Consider the following 21,567-nt stretch of genomic DNA (forward strand, 5'->3'; position numbering starts at 1 on the left):
ATTTCAGCAGCTATTTGTATTTTTGGCACAAACTGCCTTTCATCCACATGTAGATTATCTTTTTGTTTCCTTTTTGCTTTATCTTGTAATTTATTTTGTTGTTTTAAAATCCCTCTTGGAAGCGGCATGACTTCATCTTGGGATGTGTTGGCCTGTCATAACGTTAATGTGGACAAATGCATTAGCTGTCTTCAGAGAGTTCCCATCCTGCAAGGAACACAAAATGCATGGTGTTAGATCTGGATCAGGCAGCCTGTTCCTACCGCTTCGTGGCTAGAGGTGGTCTAAAATGGCTTCACTGAGCCCTAATTATTTTCTGGAAAGAACTCTGTTCCAGTTCTCTGACTCCAGGGCCAGTTTTGAGGCTGCTGAGGAACCCACTGCTCATGCCTCTGATGGAGGAGCAGCGAGCCCACTGTGCTGGCCATCGGGGACCCTTGCGTTGGGCTCTGAGGTGGCTCTTCTGCCATGTCTGGGCTCTTGGGCTGCTTCAGGAGTATGGGTGTCCTCCCTGCCATCTGATTGCCTGGTCATCCAAAGTGGACAGCCTCCTGTGCTCCCAGCTCCTGGACTATGGACCATAGAGCTGGCACTTGAAATCCTGAAACTATCATCAGAGCTTTACTTTCGGTTGTGGTAGGAGAACTGGAAGGGATGAGAGTGCGATCAGCTCAAGGCGTCTATGCTGGGAAAGGTGGGAGTCTCCGCGCCTGGGGTCCTTCCTCCTGCTCAGCCCCCTTGTGCTGGCAGAAGAGAGAACATGTATGCTAGTGAAATGATGCTGGTCAATCCTAACCAGTACTGTGAAGAATCTTCACTGAATTAAGACAAACTCGAGCTTGAATCAGCTCAAAAGTGCCTGCACAAGTTCAATAAAAAATATCCCAAGTCTCATTCATGGTACTGAAGTTGCCGATCTGCTCCTTTTCCCCCGGCACGTCCAAGGGCTGTGAGGCTGTGCTGTGCCATTAGGCACCGTTGCAGAGAGGAGGTGGCGGCAGGAGCAGCAGCATGCAAAGAGAAAGCTTTCTGCAGCCTGGAGGTTCTGCCCCCCTCCCCCATCTTCTAGGTTTTACATCTGCTCCCCTAGTCACCAAAGAGAGAAAGACTTAAACACTCATGTACCAACCCACAACAAACCCCACACAGGCAGAGCTGAGGAGCTCTCCGCAGGAAGCTGACTTACCCTAAACCGCTCTGCTGTTTCTCGTCACACTACATTTGGGTCTGCTGTCACTGCTGCCTCCGGATGGGCTAGACCCAGTTGCCAGGACTAATTTGGCTTGTGTGCGCAGCAGCCTCTGGTTACCTCTTGAGGTTCTTTTTTTTTTTCCCCTCTCAATAATATAGTAGTTCTAATCTGCTAAAAAAGAAGTCCATCTGAAAAAGCCAAGAACACAGAATGCCACTCTTCTTTTTTCTTCCCCTATCTTGTCTAGAATAGTTGACTTCCGTGACCTTTATTTTCAACAGTCATTTTCAGCTTCCTGCGTCTGGTGAGTTCTTTGCATTTTTTTTTTTTAATAAAAGTCTTAATGTAAATTGATATTCTGAATCAAATTCAGTATCTTTAGTTTTACTTTTATTAAGTTTGTGAAACTGATTCACCTAATCGATGTTACTTTTAATACCATCTGTCAAATACTCAGTATTGTGACGTCCTGTTGAACACTGGTCTAATCTGCCCCTGGTCCTGTATCTTCTGGACTTTCATTTGTTCAGAGGTTGTTTCCATTTCAGCATAAAAAGGCCATGTATAAAAGTAGAAAGAGAGGTGTGATGGACCATGCCATGCCAGTATTTTCCACATTAACTGATGTAAGAAAAAAGAGAGAAAATTGAATTACTCTGAAGATGGTGAGTGACATTCTGATCACCTCTGCTGTTGTATGAACTAACCCAGGAGAGACAGGCATGTGTAAACCTGCAGCATCTTAAAGGATGGCTTTCTTCCCTGTTTGTGAAGTACATCATTGTTATGAGAAAACTGTTCTGTTTCATCTTAAATGTTCTGAAGCAAATTTATATGAAGATTTTATTTTGAGAATTTGAGAAAGGTGAAATGTGGGTTCTTAGGACCAAAGTCAGATTCAAAGTACTTTTAATTTGCGAACATATCTGTCACTGGCTCTGGCTGCAGCGGCTGCCTGGCCCTGTTGGGTCTAACAAGCGCCTCTGCCTCCTTCTGAGATGGAAGGGCTATGTTTGCCATCTAAATGGCCGTGGCTGGAACTCTCTGCTTTCATCTCACCTCCATGGGCTCTTCTCTGCTTTCTGAGCCAGCTGTGGCACAATCATGGTGCAGGTTCCCCTTAGAGAGCAGTATGCCTGTGTGCACATCTGCCTACAAAACCTGCATGTTACGATGCTCTGGTGTTGGTGGGGTGGTCTTATCACATTGTCAATGAGAGGTAGGTAAAGTAAAAGGTGAATGAGGAGGGAGCACACAGAGCCTGGAACCATCCCTCTGACACAGGTCCCTGCAAAAATTCTGGATGTGGCTTTAAGATTTTCCAACTTCTTCTTTCAGCTGTGTTTCCACCTGTGAATGGGGTGCAAGTGGGGCTGTGGAATCCGGAGGAGACCAGCTTTAACACGGGATTTATCCTGAAGAAAACACTTGCAGAGGAAAAAGGTAGGATAAATTAGATGAGATAGTTGTTAGCAAGCAGATCTGTCAGTGCTTCTTTGATGTGACTATATGCCAGCCTGCTGTTCCCGCCAGAATAAGGCGGGATTGTGCATTTCATTGTGCTTCTTTGTATTTTATGTTTCTAAACCCCACCATTTAGACCAGTGCATGTTTATGAACGTTCCAGTAGAACAGACCATACACATATACTTACTTGACTTTAGAATGTGGTTTAATATAATTTTTCAAAGACAGCTTTGAGGATGTATCACACAAGTGAAGTCCAGTTTACCAGAGATGGTGCGTACAGACTTGATGTGAATACCATGTTTGAGACTTGTGCAGTAACCACAGGGTAGAAAAGCCCCATGTGCACTTGTTTCTTGCTAAGCTGAGAAAGTAGGCCTCAGTCGGGCATAATACCAAGCTAGATTAGGTGCTACAAGCCAGGAAAAATAGTAGTTCTGTATTTATAGAGAATCTGCGTTTTCATAAGTAATCTGTACTTGCTATCTAAGTTTCAGAGCAAAGAATGAAAATGTTAGAAATTGACTTCTCATGTAAAGCAAGACAAAAACTCATAGTCCATTGGCAGGGCAAAGTGGCTGTAAATTACTGTCATTTAAACCCATCTTATGGGAATTTTGCTGTGCCAAAGCCGAGTGAGATGGTTTCATCGAAGATAAGCATGAGACCTCACACGATTGCCTACATCAGAGGACAGTCCCTGTGTCTACATGCAGCACAGTAAAAACATGAGGTTGGAGCTATATTTCCAGAAAGCTACTAAAATTACTTTTTCCAGCCCAGTGGCCGGCTTTCTCAAGAAAATGTTTATATGTAGAAGCTTAACAGATTCTGGCTCAAATGCTCCATTGGGAGTGTGAATTTGAGGATGAAATGAAAGCACTCTGCCTGCTGCATAAATCCAGCAACTCAGAGATGGATGCTAAAGTTGCATTGGCTAGCGACAGCTGCCAGTGATATCGGGGAGGCAATCTCTTGTACAGCGAGGGGCAAGCCATATAAGTCTTGCAGATATAAGTGGACACTTTGCACTAAACCCAGAGCACACAGGAAATGAGCAGAAATTGCGGTGGCGGTCTTGGCAGGCCGCATCTCTGGTCTGTCTCATAGAGCAGTGGGGCTGCATCAGCAGAAGATCCCGAGGAACTTTTCTTGGTGATGCTTTCTGTTAACCAGCCGGGAGGACACCAGGTAGGGAGATGAAATTCTGCTGTTTTGCCTCTTGCTTTTGCTGTGCAGCTCTAGAGGCATCTCAGCAGCGAGGTTCGAGCTTTAAACTAAAAGGATTTTTACTAAAAAGCCTCTTCTCTCTAAAAAAAACCCTCAATTTTCTTCATAAAATGTTGGCACTGTGCTTCTATAGCTTTAATTAAGAAACTGTTGAATGTTACTGAATGCACCATTCAAGTGATTAATTTGATTTGGCGCTGGCCATACAATGAAAAATAGTAGGATTTTTAATAATGCTTTTGATTATGGTTAGAAAAGAAATAGAAGAAGTAACTGTGAAACTTGCCTTTTCATACTTTTTCAATGTCTTACTGTGACATTTCAGGCATCACGTTACACAGGTTAACATCATTTCCAAATTAGGTTCTTGATTTTGACTAACAGTGTGTGGTTTTATTAAATCAGCAGTTTTCAAATGTTTCCATGCTATGAGCACAGTTTAAAAAATGTCTTGGGATAATCCCAGTGTAGTAATTAAGAAAGGTAGTTGTCTGTAGCTGTCTCAAGCCCACAATTAAAGCATTACTGCTTTAAAATACTGAACAGGATCACACAAATACAACAAAGCGATGTAATAACAAAATTTGTGGTCTGTAGCCTACCATTAGCTCTTCTCCACAAAACCAAATCGTTTCATAAGAGCTTTGCCAAATTTAGTTGTGCTTCAATTCTTATGTCAAGTGAAGAACTGGAAAACCTTCCTAATCCACCAAAAGCGTCAGTTTACAGTGGAGTGGGAGACATTTGGAGCCAGCAAAACCTCTGTAATACAGCAATGAGTGTGAACACTGGAAGTCACGAATACAAAACATTGGTGTATCGGGTCTAAAATGAGCAGCTGTCAAAGTAGCATGGAGCAGTAGTCCCAGTAGTCCCTGTTCTGCTGGAGGCTGTGCTGGCAGATTGCCGTCGCTGCTGGGGTGGCAACTGGAGGGCAGCTGGCAACACAGTCTGACCGCTCGCTGCCTGCGTGTGTTCCTCACAGAGTGGCTGTGGGGGTATTTGCTTGTTCCTAGCCTTGCTCCTGGCTGTGCCCTGTGTTTTGTGCAGATTCTTTGATCTTTCCGACCCTGGACGATCACTTGCTGCTGACTCTGTGTCATATTTCTTTTGCACAAGGAATTGCATTTGGTTACAGAGCCAAAGAGAAGTGTAAATTCCTACAGGATGTTGGGGGTGCTGAACTTGGCATGCTTGATGAAATGTCTGAACTCACTGGAAACCACAAGAGGATTCTGCTATGGTTTGGGGGTTTCCCCAATGGAGGGCCTTGGTGACCTGTAGCATAGGAAAGACCCAGCATGTGCCGGAAAGGGAACTAACACCTGTCCTGGCAGAAGATGGCACGAAGGGCTATGTTATGTACCACGCATGATGCCGCTTGTCACACACAAGCGTGAGCGTGGAGTACTGGTCTCCATTACTGACACTCCTGGTCTGAGGCTGTTGTACCATCTGGTGACATCTCTGTTCCACGTGAGTGACAGGGAGGCACTTTTGAAGGTTATCCTGCCTTATGTGAACATACAGATGAGATGGGCTCTCCTAATATAAAAGTGTGGGATCAAGACCCCTACATAGTTAGGGATCTGTTTTGGTCATCTCCTGTTCACACAGTCATTGAAAGAAAATCTCTCACTCTAGCGAGAAAGCTGTTCCTTCCTTTTGCTGATAGGCATGCAGGTGGACACAGTCTGCAGCTTGCCTTTTTTAATTTTTTTCCCCATTAAATGACTGTTCTTAAAAGCTGGTAAAGTCTTTAGAGTTCCGAGTTATTGAATTAATGACATACTGAATTATCTATTAACTTCCTCTCATTATCTGTGTGCTTGTATTTTTTTCATTACAAAAATATATTATAAAATATCTGTCTTTAAAGTCTGTCATGTCTTTTGTTTCCATCAATTTCAATGCAGGATTTTAAATTCATCTATCTTTCAGTGGAGTTTTAATTCTGGATGAAAAGACATTGGGTGAAATATCTCTGAGTTTGAATCAGGTCCACCAGGATTCAAATATACAGCATGGGAAATGTTCTCATAATATTAAACCGTAGCTCTCCTAAAATATCTCTCTTTTCATATACATGATCATTTTCATGCAAAATATGTAAAAATCAAGAAAATCAAGGAAATCTTTAAATGCTTCCCTCTGAAAAACAGGAACTCTGCATTAAGATTTACTGTATCGTGGGGATTTGTATGGTCTTCAAACCAGCCAAAAGCCAAATAGATGTCAGCTTTAAGTACCTGAAATGGCTTCTCAAAATACTGGAGTGAAGAATGAGTGAGAAGGATTTGTATATTACTTTTGGTGGTAAAGAGTAGAGGCTTTTCTCCTCTTAACCTATTCCGTGTGACCCAGTCCTGTCTGCAGTATTATATGTTTTATATGAAAGCAACAGAAGATTAAGGTTATACCAGAACTGGAGAAAAGTAAAGTAAAGCAGGCCCTGAAATATATATTCTGCTCTGACATATGGTTGGTGTAAGATATAAATCAATGTAAAATCTGAACTACCAGGAGTAATTTGTGATAATTCCAGAAAAAAAAAAAAAAAGAGATCTTGACAGCATGTTCATTTGAAATTGAGCATTATTCATAACTATGCATAGGACATAGGCAATTTGATGTAGGCAAGTAGGCATGCCCCTTTATGGTGTTTAATCTAATTTGCTACAATTAGGGAACTATAGGGAGACTAAGTAGTGAGAGAAATTATGTTATTCCCTGTCCTGTAAATACATATTAACTCTTATTTTATCCTTGTGCCGGGCACAGTGCTTGAATACCGAATTGCGGGATAGATTGTGGAAGGCAACTCCTTTCTTAATTTATAGAACAAATCAAAAGGATAAAGACCTTAAATCCACAAATGCAGGAAATATTATGATAATTGTATGTTTTGTATCGCACTTTCTACTTGTGAGCTGGTTGAAATTATTTCCAAGCAAGCTCTCCAGATTTTTAACATTTTAATATACATATGTGCACACAAAATTTAAAAATTAATTTTAAAATATGGCAGTTTCCCTCTGGCTGAAATACAGACTATGATTTTAAACAGTCTAATATATACAGAGATAAGGAAAAGCTTTTTGTTGCTGGCGATTCAAAGAGGAAAAGCTAAAATTGTCGGCCAGTTTCTCAGTGTTATAAAAGAAATAACTGACCACATTATTGTTGCTTCTGTAGCTAGCTTTGCTCATTACCTCAAGAAGTTTAGCATTCATCACAGCAGAACCAAATGGTTGCATGCAGCAAATGTGTTCTTCCCAAATAAAAAAAAAAAAAAAGATCAATATGTTTTAGCAAGAAGTCATTATTGTGGATTGTTTGATCAACTGAAACATCATTATTTGTTGCTCAAAACACCTATACATTCAACACATTTCCTTCTTATCACAAAATATGCAAAAATAACCTTCCATCAAACATTGGATAATTCTGTTCCAACTAATATTTTCCTCCTCCTAATTTACCTCCCAGTGAAACAAAATTTATGCAAATACATAATTTAACTAAGATGGAGAACCTCCTTCTCCTCCCCATGAGGTTAGGGGGAGAAGACCTGGGCTTGAGAGTCTCCTTATTTTGTGGTAGGCATTTTATAAAACTTAATAGACAACTGAAAGGAACCTTGGAGATCTTGCGAGTGATCCATGGCGGGTAGGTAGGACAATTTTTTTAAAGACTTTTTAACATTGAGGAGGGCGTCATATCACCTGTATCGTTCATACATGAGCTTTTAGCTATACTGTTAATATTGGTTATTCAGTTGTGCTTAAGGGACCCAGTGAAGAAGATGAATGCTGCGCAGGCAAGGGAGAGGAGCGCGGTCCTACCCCCATTAGAGCCCAAACACCCGCAGCCAGCCCTCTCTGCTGCGAGGGGAAGCCCTTTTGCCCTCAAATGCAAGTGTGTGTGTGCAGTTGACAGGTTTTTAGTTTTAATATTTTACCATGTTACACAGCTGCAGGATTTAATATAAATCCATGCATATCCGTAACAACAAATCATTCTAACATGTAAAGAACTGCTTCATACGTAGTAGAAATGTAATTGTTTACAGTGTATGACTATGCAATTTCTTTATATGTATGTGTAAGACTCTATTATCTATCAGTTATACTCTTAGGTTATTGCAAATCCAGATTTAGCACAGCAGTCATTTCTGCTCATGTATATGCAAATACACATGCGTACCTATATGTAGAAATAAAGTAATTTAAAGATCATGGTCATTTCCATAATGCATTCATTCTTTGATACAAAATACATATGCAGGTTTTCAAATGATGGTAAGATATCTCACACTGAATATGCATCTGTTTTGTATAGCAATCTGTAGCAAATTATTCTGCAAATGAACGAGTATCCGCATATGTATATATACGTGTCTATATATGTATATAGACATAGGAACACATGCATGTACATATGGATCTCATATTTTTGTACATGGATGGACAGATTAATTGTTGAAATAGTTACATTTTGAAATATATGCTGATTTATTGTTGATATTTTTGTGTATATATGTATGCATATACACTTCTATGCATCCAGTCTAGCAATTCTGCAAGAAATTACAAATGTGTATTTAAAACTAACAGATATTAGTCACGTATGAAAGAGAAATGGATACTTCACAATTATTAAGCCTGGATCAGCAGATGGTAAAAAAATCCCAAAACAGAAACAGGGAAAGGGCTAAGCTTTCTGCAAAGAAAACACGATAAGTGTTGACGGTTGCAAATAAATGAATACTTCACATTTTGTCACCCAAAAAAAAAAATTTGGGGAGATTTTAAAGAGTTAAACCTGTAAAAAAAAAATCTACAAAAATATGTTGTAAATGCCTTTTTGACTCGTCTCAAACTTCAAAAAAGGTGAACTGTATTAAAAGAGGATGTGGCATGAAAAATTTGAAGTGGTTTGGGGCCCAAAGCTGCGAACATTTCCACATGTGAATAATTGTACACACATAGTAATCTCATTGAAGTCAATGACTTAAATATCATACATTTTATAATACCAGACCTTCTGTTTGGCTACAAGGCAGTCGGACATGGGTGGAAATTTCTTTTTGAGTCCATTCTGATAGCGTGACTTTTCATGGGCACGTGTGTAGTGCTACAGTCAGCACATAGTGCTTTATCCATGTTCATCTGCAAGCATATCTGTATCCCCATCCGGATCCAAAAGTAGCTCTATGTCAGTGATGAATACATATATACATATATATACATATGTGTGTACAAAACCACTGGCTATGTAAATGCAGACGGACAGATGGTTGGCAAAGGTCTGTGCTCGAGCATACACACGTATGACATTTGCGCACCAGCTGCTCCATGTACAGCTGTATCTGTGGTGAGACTCCAGAAGCATTTCTTCTCTGTTTAAGAGCAGAGAAGACAAATGATCCCAGGGAAGAGTGGGAAAGGCAGGTGACATACGCAGTGTCTTGTAGAGGGGAAACGCTTGGTAAGCACAAGGGCACGTGCCGCAGTTTGAACATGACATGAGGTTCCATTTCTGCTGACTTTGGAGGATGTTGGATCTGAGTGAGAACGGCACATGATTGGTCCACTGTGAAGAGTTTACTTTCCTACACTTGATTTACCTGCATTTTGATTTGGAGAGAATGCAACGTTTATACTGAAAATAGGTCACTTTTGAAAATGCCCCATAATACTATGAGCACCACATAGTCCATAATTTACAATGTTGTGCCATAAACACATGGAGGAAAATTACTTCAGACTCATGGCTTGAATTTTGAAGCAGGTACTTAGTACTGCCAAATTCCATAGACTTCTTTTGAATTTAAGGTCTCGGATCTGTACATGACAGCCTTACAGACTTTTTGTTAATTTTGGAGTGGTTCTAATAATTTGTGTTCATGTTTAATTTGTAAGTAGCTGGAGCAAGGTGTGATTAGTCACAGCTAAAGGGTTATTGAAGATAGAATAAATATCTATTTTGTCTAGTTGGGTAACTAAAATGAGAGTTAAAGTTTTTCTCAGTGACTGTAGTAAATTCAGTAGAGCTTTATACGTGTCATTATCCATTGCTTATATATATTAATTAGAAGTACTATTACTAAAGTAATGAACTAGCAATTTTAATTTATCTCATTATACAGCTTTATATATATGTGCAGTGACTAAGTATGTGTGTAAATATGTAAATTTTCTTGTATGGAAAGCTTTCTTTACTAAGACTTAATGTCTGATTTCATCTTCTAAACAATATTGGTCTGTATATGTCATTATTTTATAGCAAGATTCCCCAGTCTCAAGAGGAGAGAATTTCCTTTAAATCTGATGACTTGAGATCCCTTGCTAGGAATAAAGTTGGCAAATTCAGGTGCTGTCTTGATCCAGTAGTGATTTTTTTGCAAAGGCTGTTAAGAAAGTGGTTGTCCATTTTCTTTATATTTCATAAATTAAGAATTTTTTTAAAAAAAGTTTTGTATTTTTCAAAACAAAGCACTGAAATTTGAAAACAGGAACAGGATTTCAGTTTTGTGAATATGAGAGTGAAAGAATGATCTCTAGGTTCTTCTGTCTGAATTTGGTTTAATTCTGGAAGAAGATTGTTTTTGAAATGACAAGACATCTTGGCTTTGAAAATGTGGGTTCATTGCATGTTACTTGCTCTTCTAACTTTAGGGAGCCATTGCAAGTATGCTTGTACTTAAGGATAAAATATCTGTATAAAAGCTCTCAACGAAGCTTCTAGGCATCCTCTCAGTTCTTTAAAATATAAGAACACATTGAGAGAAAGCCTGGGCAATTGATCCATCAGTGTCACCAATGTAGCAGACAGCTGAAACATCCTGCCAATGAAATAACCTGCCCTCAAAGAATAAAGATGCCAGAGAATAAAGATGTTCCCTGTGGTAGCCTGCTTGGAAAGTGAATGAGTTGCATGCAGATTTTTTGTTGGAGCAGTTTGGGGAAAAGATGCAGCACCTTGCACAGGTAGGGGCTGTGAGCCAGTTCTTCATGGCAGAGCTACCACCACTGAATGCCGCTGTGGACTGAAGCGCTGACACTGAGGTGGAGGGAGGCTGTTTCCTAGACTGGCAAGAACAGGGCCACGTAGTGCTATAGATCAAAATTATCTTAAAATGAGTTTACAAACCAGGAGGTGGCTAACGAAATGTCAGAGCATCAGCTTAATGAATGCACGACAGAAAACTTCACAGCAAGGGGCCATTCTCTCACAGACCAGCTGCTGTCTCCAGACGGGCTGCAGGCCATGTGTTAGTTTTCAGTAGCCCCGTGCTGTAGCAGCAAAGGCCTGTGCAGCAGTCTGGATCTATCTGGGCACCCAGACTGGATCTGCAATGGCCACAGTGTCTCCATTACAGGGGCCAGTCATCTCCCTGCTGCATCTTCTGGGTGCTGCCCTAACCAGGCAACAGCACCTCTGCCCTGTCTAGGTTTCCTGCCAGCCCTCCTCCTCCTTCTCTTCCTCCCTCTCCTTTTCCTCTCAGGAGCTGTTCTCAGGCCCCGTCTGTGCCCTGCAGCACCTGCTGCACCCATGGAGGTGAAGGTGTGGAGCTGTGCCTTGTTCTTGTCAGTAAGGGTAGTCTCCATGTCTCCTTCTTCTCCTCGAGAGCCTCTAAGAGATGCAAGGAGAGTTTTTATGTATCCATGGTGCAGTTAGAAGGAGCAGCCATTATAATCAACATGATAGACAAGAATTGTAGACAATGTTTTGCAGACCCAACCTCTGCATGAGGTGGAACTCACAGGAATAATGTGGGCAGTCAAGTACAATATGTGCATCCAAGCCTTGCACAGCAAGTGGAAGTCTCCCCAGTGGTTTTAAGCTTTTTTTATTAGTATAAATATTTTTATTTCCTTGCAACATCAGGTCTCTTCAAGAGTTACTGTACACAGTGCTCAAACTGAAAAATTAGCCTGCTCTTATCCTGATATCAACAGGAACTGCACTGAGATATAATTGTGGTAGGGACCGGATAATGGCAATAATAGTTAGCATGTTAATTGCTTTTACTCTCTGAATCATTTTGTGACTGCCTGATCTGAAAAGCCTGTTGTCTTGCCTGCGTAGTTTCTTTATGTATGAGTTAATTCCTTCCAAACCTCAGCCTACTCCAGAGTGCACTATCAATATCCAAGACTGGTTTTGAAATTAGGAGTTCCTGACACTCTTTATTTTCCCCTATCATAAGACACTGTCCATCCCCTGCGGATGTTTAGCCGTAGTGAGTCATGCTCACAATGACCTCACTGTAGATGCCAGAGGCGTTCCTGGGATAAGTTAAAATCCCGTTTGGTCTAGTTGATAAATTTACCCCTTCCAATACAAGCAATCCTGCTTTCGTTTGTTGCTAGAGTTGTTTCAACAAATATTAGATTAGTTTTTCATAGGATTGAATCCTCCACCTGCAAAGAGCTTGGTGCTGCTGTGCTCCTCTTTCCCATCCCACTGTGTTATGGTTGGTAACACCGCTCACCTTCTCTGTATCATTTACTTGCCTGAGATTGCTGAGGTGCAGGACGGGCAGTGCCCGGAGCGCAGCTGTTGTACGGCTTTTTGTGCTCATGTCTCCAGTGAAGCTTGAGGGCTCTGTATTCCAAAGACAGGGGCAATAAAAATAGGAAAGCAAAGAAAATAAATGTTGCATTAGCTACATAGGCAATATGGAAGAGTTGAAAAGCAGGGCTCTATCTAAAAATGTGCAAGAATTTTCTCTGAGGTTAATCTTAAGGTATATTAAAGACTTATTCAGAATGACTGCATGAGAATTAGACATATATTCTTATAGTTAATAATATTATAAAAGCTCTCACCTTTTTAAAATAAAATCTTCTATTGTTACGAGTGGTGAAAGCATAAACCAAGGTAGTGTACAAGAAGATACAGGTTTAAATCTGGAATTCCAGGTGTGAAATGGACTTGATAAAGTTAGTAAAATTTGGAAAACCAGATTGTTGGAAAAAAAACCATCCGGCAATAGCTTAGACTCAACCGTCTGTGATCAGAAGATTTTCTGCAGTCTTTTAATGGGTGTAGCATGCTGCACTGTCAGACCAAGACCGTAGTACATTCTATGAGAGAAAGGAACCAAAGCTTTTGCAAATATTTATAGAACCGGTTGTATACCGAGTGTAGAAGTGCCCAGTACTGGCCTATCCTTTAAAGGACATTGTTTTCTGTTGATGTTTAATCTAAAGAGCTTTCCATTAATTGAGGTGAGCTTGCATAATTATTTTGATACACTAATACTGTTCTTACCCTGAGGCTGCATCAAGAACAGGCTCCGTGCATAATTAAAAATTATCTTCAATATGCTCATATGTAGTCTCAACTATATCTGGAGGCACATAAACTCCACATGACTGTGGACAACAGCAAGATCAGGACCACTGATCGCACTCTGTCCACGGGACCAGAACATGGACCTTGTTAGACGCTGGTCATCGTTGTTCATCAATGGATTGTAGAAAAATATAATTTGCTTAGAAAACAGTTCCATCATGGTGGAATATTCCAGCGTTTGTTATTGTGTGTGTTGACTAGCCATACTCAGTAGTCCTTAATACCTTTTTCAGTCTTTAATCATTTATATACTTTCATTTAAAACAGGCAAAATAATCTGACCTGGTAATCAACAGGCTGTCTACCAAAACAGTCCTTTTATCTGTCTTTCTCTGTTCTGGCATTTATGAGATAGCAAAAGTCATACTTCAGATATCCTTATTTTCGCCACATCCAAATATACACAAAATAATGAACCTAAAAGCATTAAGGACAATTTGTACCAAAGAAATGTTTGTTCTGAAAAAGAGACTTGTTACATGCTAACAAGCAGCTTTGTCTGAATCATATGCTACTGGCTTGTGGTGAATTGTGGTGTTCTCAAACTGTACTGCTTACACAATTTTGAAGTAGAATACCCCGAAGGAAAGATGATGATGCATTTAAGTGATTGGACTGTGCATCCTACATGTACTTTTCAAATTTTTTATAGATATATTTTGTAAATGTCTTGTTTTAATTCCCTTGAGAGCTTGTTTGTGGAACAGAGAAGGGAGAACAGTGGAGTTAGACCTACTGAATCTTTAAAAGCAAATTTCCAGCTGCTGCCACCAAAACTTGAATCTGGGGAGCAGCTTGTTTCCTGGCAGCCAGGAATGCCGTGGGGCAGCCTGGGCCTCCATCCCACTTCCCAGAAGTGAACTGATGTGGCGAGAACGCGGTCGGGCTGGCGGAGCAGGAAGCGCCGCCTGTTGCAATGACTCCTCTCGGTACCGGTAACTCAAGTGCGCATGAGAACGGTCCCGCACGCTTGGTGCTGCCTCTATAAAACAACATGGTCCGGCCAGGCCACCGGCACGTCTGCTTTTGGCCGGTGCATGGGTGTGAGAGCCGCGGGTGTGCCAGCAGCACGGGAGGAGGTAGGGCGCTGCCTCACTGCAAAGTGAAAGCAGGGCACTTGCCAGTAGCAGTTGTCAGTGCCTGTAAAGTGTTCTCTCCTAAGATCATCTGGTGCTTTTCTCTTGTTTTACTTTGTTTTTCCCCTTTGTGGAGTAAGCCAAAGCTTTGAGTGTACTAGAAATGTGGGTGGGTAGGTGGGTGGGTGTTGGTGGGGTTCAAGTGGTGAAACTGAAGAGCACTATGGTAATGTAGAATAGATGCTTTTAGTGGCCATCATTCATTTCTGTGCAAATAACTTTAAGCTGTGACTTTTCATATATGAAGGAGACAGAAATATGTTATTTGTGTAGCATACACAGTACATTTTGAAATTATGCAGTGATACTTTTAAAAATTACTTTTGTTGAGCAGAACTGATTTGCCTTGAGTTTTGCAGTTAGTGATTTTCATAGCATCTTGCGTGTCGCCCTGTGTGAGCAGTGAATCTTGCAGACATCTAGTGGGGAAGAGGCAAATGCTTTCAAAATAGGAAAATTTGACTGAATGCTGGCAGGAGCTCAAAAGCAATTACACACTCTGAAGAGGTACTCTCAGTTCAGTTTTACAACAGAGTAAATGTCAGGGCAGCTGTATCTCCTTCAAATGAAATTGTGTGACTGGGTCAAGCAGTGGTGGTGTGGTTTTCTTTGGCTTATGCTTCTTGTTGAAAGTGATTTGTAAGAAAAATTTTGAACTTTTTTGTATTTTTGCTGTGAATCCTTCTTTGCTTTGAAAACTGTTGAGATTCATGTTGCTCGAGATTCAAACCTGAAGTCTTTGCTTCCTCATTGTCACAAGCGGTTCTGTGTTAGTGTTCGTTACAGCATTCCTTAAATAGTCAAATTGGTTAGGGAAGGGCTATTTTTCTCTTGACTGCCTCTGCAGAGCTTGAGTACGTTTTCAAGGGATTCTGAACTGAAGAGTTAAGAGGGTTTCAGTCTTGGTGAAAGTCAGAGGGAGGAAATGTCTCCCTAAAAGCAGGTTACTAGCAGTTATACCAAAGTGAAATTTATTTTATTGGTTTTTTAGACAATCAGAGGGAAAAAAATAGTTGGTCTCAGTGGAGAATGGCAGAGGTGATAGGACAGTTAGCCCCCGTGGAGCAGCAAGAAGGTTATTTATGTGAATGGCTGTTGCACATGCAGGCAGCTGGGAGGGAGCAGCAAAGTTCAGCATCCTTGTGTGGGGTACTCCCCATGGCTGTCCAAAGATGTGTCCAGGTGGCTTTATCTTGATGAAGAACAGTCTGTTCTCTGTGGGTTATAAATGTTACATTTTATTTTTACTCTTCCAGAAACACCATTTGACTCACTGAGGATTTTAAACTGACAGAACCATAGAGACGTGTGGGAGAAAAGGGGATTTTAAACCCAAGTGACACTATGAAGTCTTGAGAAGTAAAGAGATTTGGATGGTTTCTTACCAAATGGAAGTTATCTAGAGAACTTTCAAGACCACTGCATCTCTCCATCCCACTTCTGCTGCACAGAAACAGTGCTCTTGGCCCTGGACCTTAATAAAATGCTGGATTCAGTCAAGTGTGTCCTGGTGGGAGACTCTGCAGTGGGCAAAACATCACTCTTGGTGCGTTTCACCTCTGAGACTTTTCCAGATGACTACAGACCCACCGTATATGAAAATACAGGAGTGGATGTCTTCATGGATGGTGTACAGATTAGCCTGGGTCTTTGGGACACATCTGGCAGCGATGCCTTCAGAGGCATTCGCCCCCTCTCATATCAACAGGCAGATGTGGTATTAATGTGCTACTCAGTGGCAAATCACAATTCCTTTCTGAACCTGAGGAACAAATGGATCAGCGAGATCCGCAGCCATTTGCCACGCATCCCCGTTTTGGTGGTGGCCACTCAGACCGACCAGCGCGACATGGGGCCCTACCGCTCCTCCTGCATCAGCCCGATGGAGGGGAAGCGTCTGGCCCAGGACGTGCGAGCCAAAGGCTATTTGGAGTGCTCTGCCCTCAGTAACCGCGGAGTGCAGCAGGTGTTTGAGTACGCTGTGCGGACAGCAGTCAACCAAGCCAAACGGCAGAACAGGCGGAAGCTCTTCGCCATTAACGAGTGCAAGATCTTCTGAGGACTGTCAGCACTGGGTTTGCCCGCGTTCGTTCTTTCCGTCTTCGCACAGAGATACCACAGCAGATGGAATGGGAGGTGCATCAAAGGAGGACTCCTGGCAGAACCACAGTGCAGGTGCCCCTGGTGAGACAGATGTGCACTCTCTGATCTGCTCCCTGCCAACACACATGGACACTCTCTTGGAAAACAAAAGGTGCAGGTACATCCCCTTATTCACAAGCCCATGTCTGGACTTTGCTAGCCTGGACTGGAGCAGGCTTAGCCTGGAGATCTGCAGATAATATCTGCATTGATTTTATTGTTTGTTTGTTTCTGTTGATGTTCCTCAGTTGTTGGTTTGTCTGCATTTATTTAACAACAAACTTCTGCCTGGATCAACCCCCACCTCTTGACATGTGTGTCCATGTGGAGCTTTTATTTTACTTTAAGAACTTAGTATATAAAAATCTGACCATTGTGTATTCTATTTAAAAGACTCTTGTATACGTTGTTGTAAAAGGCTGACAGTTTATTTTTACATTTTGAAGGTTCTTCCTTTAGCTAAGCACAGAAGCAAATTGTCCTATCCATGTAACAAATGGCCTGCAGGCAAGCCCAGCACTTCTTACACATGCCTGAGCCACTGCATAGTAATGAAACCCAATATAACCAGCATAGGAGTGATCAAAACTTAGCAACATTTGACAACTGTCCTGTGGCTCTTTGAGATTTATTTTATCTTGCTCCTCAGCAATGTGGCCAAAGATTGCATCAACCAGGAGGAAACTAGCCTGACTCTTCCTAGACCTCACCTGCTTACAACCTCCGAAAGGCTGGCTTGCGGTCAGGGATGGTTTTAACATATGGTTGGGGTGGCAGAGATTATTCTGCACTGTCATCACCACTGTTGTCCCTGCTCTAATACTGGAGGCAAAAGATTTCAGTCTTCAGGAATGAAAGGTATTTTTAACGAGCACTAAAATTTCCACGTACATTTAGTACACTTCTTTTTGAAATAGTGGTTTTAGTGAAACCAGTCACCTTCTATAGTGAAAAATTAAGTACATGGCAATGTTGAATGTGTGCATTTAGAATGGCTAAATAACATTAGTTTTTGAGTTTGTATACTAAGTGTGACTGCCTGGGTTGTATCAAAATAAGACTGAAACAGGCTTTGCATCCTGGGGAGCCTGGCAAGTCTAAGAGTCGAATCCTGATGTACCTACTTGGGTAAAGTTACCGTCCTGCATAGAAAGTCAGGCTGAGGAGGTGGAAACTCCAGGTGTGTAAGAGAACTCTGCTAGAAGATAGAGTGGGGTCGACCCACAATGATGTACATTCCTGGTGAGTCGTGGTGCTCCCCTTCTCAGGTTATCTGTCCCTTCTGTCCCACACCACCTCTCAGGACTTGCAGATCTGTCTTATCCCAAGGTTTCTGCTGCCCAGAGAGGAAATCTCCTAGGGGATTTCTTAGTGCAGCAAGACTTTTATTCTTCCTTTCTCTGTCCTTCAGCTAGCTCAGAACTGACCTTTGAGGGGCTTATAGTATGGTGCCGTAAAAGATGGCACATAGCACAGTAGGATGTTTCTCCTTCCATGTGGGTCTGAGAGAGTGACCTGTGTCTGTTTTGGCTGAGCCCAGGCTCCTGTATTTCAACAGGAACGAATGCAGTGGCTTATTTGATTCCAAACCAAAGTGGGACTTCAGGAGTTACCCTGCTAAGCAAATAAGCTATAGCTCAGATCATATCTATTTATAGATTGTCCCTGAAGAACTGGTTAGGTGCTCTTCTCCATACTCCTTTCTGCCTCTGAGCTCCTCTTAAAGAGAATTTCCAAATTAAATCATTCCCTTCCTGTGAATCCCAGAGATGATCTCACCTGTGGTGTAGGTGAGCAAGTATTGGCATTGCAGACGCCTTGAATAGCAGAGGTGCACAGGACCCTTGAGTTTGTGATTGTCCTGCCAGCTCCCAGGCTGGTGAATATTCACCAACCTGACTGTAAAGGAAGCTTCTGGTCATAAAAACATACTGGTGTCCTGTGAGGTTTTCATATCAGCTTTAAATCTTTACAAGCTTCTTCACCCAAGCACATAAGATGAGGGCTCCCATCACCACCCATCTTTCCTGTACTCTTCTCTTTCCTACTTTCTCTTCTGGTATTGATTGCAAATCCTTTGCTCCCTGAAACACTAAAACTGACATGTTTGTAAAAGAACCTGAAAGGTGTGATACTTATGCAGAGTTCCACAAGTGGGTAGGTATTGGCAGTCCTTGGTTAAAAAGCTTTTGGCTTTTGGAATAAATATTTTTCTACATCTCCACTCTTGCAATGCCTCTTCACTGAAAGTTTTGGGTTTTGTTACCCTAATTTAAAAGCAGCCATTGTTACCGTTAGAACATTAAAGATTACATGTAAAATGTCATATTGTGAATCTTCAAATCTGTTGCAATTATGGACATTTTTATATGGTCCCCACTCCACTGACAGATTTAATACCTGGTTTCAACTCTTTTGAGACATATTTTTGCCAACATGTTCTATTAAATGGTCTTTTTTCTCTGTGGGTTAAGCTTTGTTTATAACCGTTCACGCTGCCGTTTTTATGTGTTGAAGAGCAGCAACCGCTAGGCCAGGATGCTGTGTTGTGTCATTTGCTCCAGAGAGTTGTTATATCAGACAAAGCCAGATGAAGATGTGCTCCAGAAACACATCATAACTGAAAATCCCATCTTATCCATATTTACTTCACAGGGCTTGTTACAGTGTGTTGCAAAATGAAGAATTCAAGCTTGCTGACTTTTAAAATCAAATTGGAGAGAGGATAAAGTAACAGGGGGGTTTTGGTTTGGTGCTATGTCAAAAAAACCCCCACGAAACTGTTCCAGTTTTCACAGCCTGGCTATTTTCAGACTCTCAAAGCTAAACAGCACTTTTCACTGGGAACAAACTGTGAAGCAAGTTATTGTAGTGCCTAATTATGCAGCTTTCCCTGAGCTATAGAACTGATGCGGTTGGACAGTGTGGCAACTTAAATGCAGAGAGTGAAATCAGGACATAGCAGAACTCAGTAGAAGATTCAACCGAATGGCTTATTGGGATGGGGTTTGTACAACTGCAGCCCTGCTGCGTGCGGTGTGAACGCCGAGGAACTGCTGAGGTCTCCCATGAAATCCTACCAGGGTGTTTTTGCAATGGGATCCCCGGGTGCAGCTCGGTAGTAAAAATCCGGCTCTGGCATTCAAAATACACTCAAATGACAGCTGGGTACATGTTCAGTTTTAACTTCTTTGGTCTAAACAACAGCAGGTTGGGGGAGACTGAAGCAACGTGCAGCCTCAGCTCAGTGGGGTTGAGTTGTTCAGATATGGGAAGAGACCTTGCCAAAGTGTTCCTTTTCTAGCCTCTCAAACCGATCCCTTTCAGTTTGTTACTACACGGGTAACTTTACTTTTGCTTCCTGTTAAAAGCTGGGTTTTTTGTAGTTTTTTTAAGAGAAAAATACTTGGAACTTAAAATGAGAACAGCGATAGCACTATCATTTTTCATCAATGTTTGACCTCATTGGACAGAAAAAGTAATTCTGAGTCACTGTTTTACTGAATTCTACAAGTTGGATAAAAAATTTAATATATATGCAATTGTGATTTAAATCAGAAACTATTATTTTAGAAGAAAAAAATTAGTATTTTCCTTTAGTAATTTACAAAATGTGGTGAGTACATGTTACATTATTTTAAATACAGATTTCCCAGCCATTTTATACTTACTTGATCTGTGGTATACAATATAAATATTTTCTAAGAATAAATAATAAAAATACATTTCAGATCTTCCCCCCCATTTTTTCACATAAGAAGTTGTTCAAGCTTGCTATATATAATTGATTCCGTTTTACCTGATATTTGCAATTAAGTTTACAAATATTTGTGTAATTTTTGTGAGTACTCTGCAATTGCTAAGGTGTCTGAACATATATTAGCTAATGCTTGCGTTGATAAAGAAAATGCATTAGAAACAGTCTTTTTATACATGGCACCACTATGAAGTAAATCGCCACAGGGATCAGACACAAAGGAAAAAGAAATGTCAGCACTCTGACATCTCAGTCTTTCCTGTATGACTATTGCATGGGAGTGAATACAGCCATTAAAATGATGTCAAATAAATGAGCTAATCCATGTCTCTTCACACTTTCTCCCAATGCCTCTAGGTAGGGCTCGGGTTAATATACAAAGTATAAAAAACTTCATTTCAGAACATTAGAATGGCTTGTCTGCTCTTGCCTCTGTGAGCAAGGTAACTACCTGGACTTAATTAAAAGTCACTTCTGCCTCTGAAAAAAGCCAGATATGAGCACAATTGGGTTAGTCAAACTCCCTTGTTAGAAACAACAGTAATGAACTGTTGTCTGTAGATGGGAGGGAACATGTTTTATGTCTCAGAGATTTTTTCACAGCTCTAAGTGCAAAAAATCCTGACTAGTTACCTCCAGGTACCTGTCCTAGCTGACCTGTGTGCCCTTCACGTCATGCTCTGAGGAGTCAGCTGTTGAAAATTAAATTCAGGGAGAAAACCATATGTTTACATTGTCGTAACTGCTTAACTATAGCTATGGTGCCCTGGACCTGTCACCCGTGGCGGTGTGACCAGGCAGCCGCTGTGTGCCAGCAGGGTCCATGTGGCTGGGGAGGCAGGTGGGGAGCATTGCCACCCGACAGCCCTGGCCACGCAGCCCTGGGAGACAGGATTTCAGCAGGACAGAAGCGATGCTCCCCAGAAGTGATGCTCCTCAGGGCTCCCCCTTACCAGGCACCACAGGCAATTGTCCTGCTTTGCAGACAGCGCTGGCTCTGCCCCAGTCAGACCTCTGTCACTTGCAGGTGCTCTTGCAGTGACAGATTTATTTTGTGTGACATTTTTAAAATCAGTGTTTTTCTAAGTCATTACCAGGCTTGGTTGCTGTAGCTGCTGTCACGCTGGTAGCACGGGCCAGAGGCTGCATCTCAGCTTTGCTGGGCTCCGGCTGCTGCGTTTTGGCGGGGGTTCTCAAAGCACTGAGCCAAAACCCATAGCACATCGCCTTCTGAGTGTAGGGAGGCAGCCTCCAACCGTGCAGGGATCAGCTGCACT

General features: G+C 41.6%; 1 protein-coding gene across 3 annotated transcripts; it reads left to right on the forward strand.

Moving 5' to 3' along the window:
* Nucleotides 1-1,224: 1,224 nt before the first annotated feature.
* Nucleotides 1,225-18,994, forward strand: RHOH (ras homolog family member H). 3 transcript variants are annotated; one of them, XM_065837126.2, is made up of 3 exons: nt 1,225-1,496; nt 2,531-2,635; nt 15,648-18,994. In XM_065837126.2, the coding sequence occupies exon 3, from the start codon at nt 15,875-15,877 to the stop codon at nt 16,448-16,450; it is 576 nt and encodes a 191-aa protein (XP_065693198.1). In that variant the 5' UTR covers nt 1,225-1,496; nt 2,531-2,635; nt 15,648-15,874; the 3' UTR covers nt 16,451-18,994. The 3 variants fall into 3 exon arrangements, with proteins under 3 accessions (XP_065693198.1, XP_071663506.1, XP_065693199.1); XM_071807405.1 differs by lacking the exons at nt 1,225-1,496; nt 2,531-2,635 and adding an exon at nt 3,781-3,850; XM_065837127.2 differs by lacking the exons at nt 1,225-1,496; nt 2,531-2,635 and adding an exon at nt 14,210-14,334.
* The last annotated feature ends 2,573 nt before the right edge of the window (nt 18,995-21,567 follow it).

This window comes from Patagioenas fasciata, chromosome 4, assembly GCF_037038585.1.
Source record: "Patagioenas fasciata isolate bPatFas1 chromosome 4, bPatFas1.hap1, whole genome shotgun sequence".
NCBI lineage: Eukaryota > Metazoa > Chordata > Aves > Columbiformes > Columbidae > Patagioenas > Patagioenas fasciata.